Source organism: Diachasma alloeum, unplaced genomic scaffold (assembly GCF_001412515.2).
Source record: "Diachasma alloeum isolate Michigan unplaced genomic scaffold, Dall2.0 Dall_scaffold_00199, whole genome shotgun sequence".
NCBI classification, from domain to species: domain Eukaryota; kingdom Metazoa; phylum Arthropoda; class Insecta; order Hymenoptera; family Braconidae; genus Diachasma; species Diachasma alloeum.
The window spans coordinates 1,231,926-1,237,786 of NW_021680364.1; the positions used below are offsets into that span (position 1 = coordinate 1,231,926).

At 41.2% G+C, this 5,861-nt stretch overlaps 1 protein-coding gene across 4 annotated transcripts in view; it reads right to left on the reverse strand.

Annotated features, from left to right (window-relative positions):
• The window catches only part of LOC107035663 (homeobox protein extradenticle), a 52,241-nt gene extending 46,770 nt beyond the window's left edge, over positions 1 to 5,471 (reverse strand). For all 4 annotated transcript variants that reach the window (XM_015253197.1, XM_015253196.1, XM_015253195.1 and 1 more), the window contains exons 1-2: positions 4,431 to 5,471; positions 3,214 to 3,287 (exon numbers count right to left, since the gene is read on the reverse strand). In XM_015253197.1, the coding sequence (XP_015108683.1) occupies positions 3,214 to 3,287; positions 4,431 to 4,663 (307 nt within the window). In that variant the 5' untranslated portion in view covers positions 4,664 to 5,471. The remainder of the gene's footprint in view (positions 1 to 3,213; positions 3,288 to 4,430) is intronic.
• Between the last annotated feature and the right edge of the window lie 390 nt (positions 5,472 to 5,861).

Genomic DNA, 5,861 nt, shown 5'->3' on the forward strand with positions numbered 1-5,861 from the left:
CCGCCCCCGCCACCTTGCAACAGCATCAAAAAGCTTTTACAATGTTTTTCTCTCTGGCCATTGCATTCTTGTGTACCTGGACTGTAACTGCATCTTGTCTATGCAGGCTGAACTTGCATGTCACATACCAAAAAACTCAAACGTTCTCCCTAGATGGACACGATGAAAATATCATCACTTTCCGAATGGATTCATTCTTGTTTATTTAATTTTTGAAGTCAAACGAGAATGGAAGCAACGGGAAAACTGGGGAATTCAATTGATCAGGAAGTTTACAGAAAGTTCGTTCAGGGCATGAAAACTTTTGATCAAGCACTTGGCATTCGTCTTCGATTCAAGCGATGACAGACATGTTAGGGCTTTTAACTCCAAATTCTCTGGACTTTACAAGGAATTCATATTGCAGTGAATGCAAGGGTGAAGAAAGGTGCAAAGAAATTCGAGTGTTAGATTATGATAGCAGAGAAGAGTTGAAGGAGTTGTAATTCTTAAGAGTCATTCAATAAAATTACAAACAGCATTGGATGGAAATGAAAGCAAAAGCATTGGCAAAGATGTGAACATCAATGAAGAGACAAACATTGAACTCATTCTCATGTCATGAAAATGTTCAACTCCTTCCAAACTCCAAACTCTGTTGACTTTACGTGGAATTCATATTGCAGTGAATGTAATAATGAAGAAAGATGGAAAGTAATTCAAGTGTTACATTATGACAACAAAGAAGAGTTGAAGTTGAATTATAATTATCAAGAATAATTCAACAGCATTTAATCAAAAGCTAATGGAACGAAGCCAAATGCATTTCCTCAAGACGCATGTCCAAACATTTTATCAAAAATGCATCCTCACGTCATGAAAATGTTTAACTCCGAAACTTCAAACTCTCTAAACTTTATATGGAATTCATATTCCAGTGAATGGAATGATGAACAAAAATGCAAAGTAATACAAGTGTTAGATTTTGGTAACAAAGAAGAGTTGAAGATGTAATTCTGAAGAATAATTCAATAAAATTACAAACAGCATTGGATGGAATTGAAGCCAAATGCTTCAACATCAATGCAGAGACAAACATTGAACTCATCCTCACGTCATGAAAAAGTCATTCTCACGTCCTTCCAAACTCCAAACTCTCTAGACTTAACATGGAATTCATATTCCAGTGACTGCAATGATGCAGAAAAATGCAAAGTAACTCAAGTGTTACATGATGACAACAAAGAAGAGTTGAAGTTGAATTATAATTATCAAGAATAATTCAACAGCATTTAATCAAAAGCTAATGGAACGAAGCCAAATGCATTTCCTCAAGACGCATGTCCAAACATTTTATCAAAAATGCATCCTCACGTCATGAAAATGTTTAACTCCGAAACTTCAAACTCTCTAAACTTTATATGGAATTCATATTCCAGTGAATGGAATGATGAACAAAAATGCAAAGTAATACAAGTGTTAGATTTTGGTAACAAAGAAGAGTTGAAGATGTAATTCTGAAGAATAATTCAATAAAATTACAAACAGCATTGGATGGAATTGATGCAAATGCTTCAACATTAATGCAGAGACAAACATTGAACTCATCCTCACGTCATGAAAAAGTCATTCTCACGTCCTTCCAAACTCCAAACTCTCTAGACTTAACATGGAATTCATATTCCAGTGACTGCAATGATGCAGAAAAATGCAAAGTAACTCAAGTGTTACATGATGATAACAAAGAAGAGTTGAAGTTGAATTATAATTATCAAGAATAATTCAACAACATTAAATCAAAAGCGAATGGAATCGAAGCCAAGTGCATTTCCTCAAGATGCATTTCCTCACGTCACAAAAACGTTCAACTCCTTCCACCAATGCATCACGAATTCTGATTTTTCCTGTCAAGCAAAGGGCGCATGTCCCCCCTGAACTTAATAATAAAATTCGCCTTAAGTCATGAAAGTGTTCAACTCCCGCCGTTTCCACATCAAGAAATCCCCTGATTTTCCCGTCACATGGGCCCCCAAGCCCCCCTCGAAATTGAAAATAAAATCATGATTATTCGACACGTATACCGGCAATTCAAACCAAAACCCGTTCGACTCGGCTCGTACCCAGCGAGCAAAAGAGCGCGACGAAGGCAGCCGACGACGTGCGGTCGTTCCCCCCTTGGATTGTTGGAAGAACATACATACACATATGCGTGAACGCACAGTTTCAGCCGGACAGAGCCGGCAAATCCACCCAACAGAGACGAAATAATCCCTCCAAATGGGGAAGACAGAGAGGGAAAAAAGCCCAGACGAGGATGAAAATATTGGTCGAGAGGAATTCTTGGGAGCGAAGGGCTTTGTAGTGCTTCTACCCCGATTCTCTCGAATCTGATGCCGTTCGTCCTTCCCCACCCTCGTCTCCCCCTTCGTCTTTGTTCCCCTCATTTCGAAACAGCGGGGGTGTAGACAGAGAAGAGAGAGAGAGAGAGGAAGAGAGAGAGGGAACCGAAGCCCAGGCCATGTTGCCAGTCGACGATACGTCCTCTCTCTTTCTCCTTTCCCTTCAGTTCACTTCGAAATCCCCTCGGGATACGGGGGAGGGCGGGGGGATAACGCCCCCTCACCACCCCCCGAAAAGCGTTCGGAGGGATCTCCCCAAAAATAATTGCGCGTTTCGTGGTCTCTTGATCCGACGCGTAAAGTAATCCAAACACAGCATAAAAATTATGTTTACGAGTTTCGAATGGTTATAGAGGGGTTTTTCGTGTTCCTTATACTGCCCTAATGCATTTGAAAATGGGGATAAGAGTGAGAGGGGTACGTGCCGAGGCATTTCGAAGATTTATCCCTCGGTTTTTGGTTATCAACAGACTGTTTGGGGATTGTTTCAGGGTGATTTAGAATTATCTAATAAAATTGAGGTAATGGGCGCATGCTGTTGGGGATAATTTATGACTCTGATATCATCGGGACTTTTTTTTCAACGGGTGTGGGAAACACTTGTTACGAGAGATAAGGGGCTCGACGAGGATTGCCGGCGCGAAATGAGATTGTCGATTTTTGGAATAATTTTTTCGAAAATGTTTGGGACGTTTTCGAGGGGATTTTTCCCCTGAAAACGAGGGACATGTTGAAGTTTTTGGTTTTTGAGGGGGTTTTTAAATTGTCGAGGTGAAGAGGTCATTGAATGAGGTTTCTGACGAATGTCGGAGGTAAATTGTTCAGTCACACTCACCGGTTTTCTCCTTTATTTCACAGAGCACTGAGAATAACGCTGGCTTCATTCTGTGGCAGTTGAGGGTGTGTTTTCTGTTGACAAAAAATACAGGAATAATTATTTGCGATGGAAAATTAGGGAAGTATCCCGGAAATTAAGTGAAAACTAAAACTTTTGAAGGGAAAATTATTGGCAAAAATTGGTAGTATTGTTGTTAAAAGATACGGGAATAATAATGATTATCAGCAACGGAAAATCACTTGGTGTAAATAATAAGAAAATATCCCAGGGATTACGAAGTTGAAAAAAAAAGTTGATTAAATTCTAGAGAGAGGCAAATTAACAAGATTTTAATGGGAAAACTCTTGGCAAAAATTGTTAATATTGTTGTTGAAAGATACAAGAATAATTCTTACCAATAGAAAATGGCCTGGTGTGAACACCAAGAAAATATTTCGAGGCTAACGAAGTTGACAGAAAAAGTTGATAAAATTTTGGAGGAAAATTAGCAAGATTTTAATGGAAAAATTGTTAGTAACAATTGTTAGTATTGTTGTTAAAAGATACAGGAATAACTGTTAGCCATGGAAAATCTCCTGGTGTAAACAATAAAAAAATATCCCATTGTTTACGAAGTTGATAAAGAAACTTAATAAAATTAACAAGATTTTAACGGAAAAATTTTTAATGAAAATTCTCAACATTATTGTTGAAAAATCCCAGAATAATTATCAGCGCGTGCAAACCGCCTGGTCCAACACCAAGAAAATGCCCCGTTGCTTACAAAGTTAAAAAAACTAAATAAAATTTTCTCCCGGCAAATTAACAACATTTAAACAAAAAAATTGTTTAAAAAAATTCTCAATATTACTATTAAAAATCCCAAATAATTATCACCCCCAAAAAACCCCCTGGTCCAACACCAAGAAAATACCCCCATTGCTTACGACCTTGATAAAAAACTAAATAAAATTCTCTCCCGGCAAATTAACAAGATTTTAATGGGAAAATTGTTAGCGGCATTCTCCCGCTGTAATTGCATTATACCCGGGTAATTCTATATCTCGAGGTGCTCTGCTATCGATAATTGTGGGTTAACGAGGTAATTACACGTGCTTTTATTTCGCCGTCTTTTTTTTCAATTCTCCCGAGAAGCGAATTGATTGCACACGAGATAATCTCCTTGACTCTTTGATAAACAGAAAATCGAGGGGACAATGAAATATTCAATTCACCTGGCTTGCGCCTCGTCCAGACTCTGATCAGTGATATTCATGATCTGTTGTAATATTTCACCGATGTCCTGTTTACGCGCCTCAACAGCCTGCTCGGGCCCCTGTGATGCTGACCCATCAACCGGTCCCATACTTCCATAACCACCAGCATTCTGGGCACCCTGGCCACCATTACCACCCATCAAACCGACGTTAGAACCTCCGTGCTGCAGCATTCTTGCACTTTCATCCATCAACTGATCAAGTCCAACAATATTTCTGCTGCTCCCGCTCTCCCAATTTTATTCCTCTACCCACGTACTCACGATTTTACTTCAATTACACTGGACTCTCGAAAAAATAGAGATCGTTGTTCCCATTCTCGTCACTTTTTCCCCTGCTCAATCACCCAAAACGAGATTCAAACGCACAGACTGGTTACCCCAGCGTTTTGGAGGTTATGCTGCACGTCCACGTCCCTTTCCCCGACAAACCGATGAAAATTGCGATTAAAATACTCAACAACACCCTCGCAAATGTCAGATAAACCAGACCCACTTGTCCAACTATTAATAGAAATTCACCAGTTTATTATTCTCTCGTATACCATACACCACTAGTATAAAATGGTGTCCTCGTGTACTTTTGACGGATTGTCGTGTGTTTTTCCCTAATATTTTTACGTATACGCAATTTCAAGGTCGCATATGAGCGACGTGTGTTCCCCTTCCAGCGACTTTTTACCTCTTATGAGTTGCCCTCTCACTCTATCGTATCACTCCAGAATCACTCCGGACACAAGCGCGCGAATTTCTCGTTCTCACGACCAATGTAAACATGAAGACACTGTTTCAGTTGAATATCTCGTGTCGGTTTTGCTCACAAAATTAAGGGGGGGGGAGGGGAATTTGTTGAATGTCGGAGTCACCGCACCACAGTTCATGCATTCATTAGTTTTGTAAAGTTTATAACAACGGGGAGAGATAAAAACTCCACTCCACCACTCACTCACTTGTGTCCGCCTTACAAGGCAACGCGCCGAACCTTTCTGTCGCACTCCCGCCGTCTGGCGAGCCACGAATTCAGCGTTTGACTCTCGACACCCCCACCCAGTCACTCTGCCAACCCCTCGCGCACAGACGGGCGAGCAGACAAAGAGATACTGAGGCCGCGGGTGTGTGTGGGTCACGGGTTTTGGGAGCGCAAGAGGCGCGCGGTTGTGTGGGTGAGGAACCAGTCGGCGGCCATAGCTGCTCCGACCAATCAGCGGTGGCCCCTCGTCATCCCTCTTTCGGGCGCTCCCCACCAGAGCGCCTCCCCGCCGAGAGGTTCGCCACTGTAGCCGAGCGATTCCTCGATTTTTTATTGGCTTGTCTCACTCGCTTGGGCATGCGGCACGCATGTTTCACTGATAATTTCGCTCAGGGGTTTTTGGCTCACGCACTGGGGTTC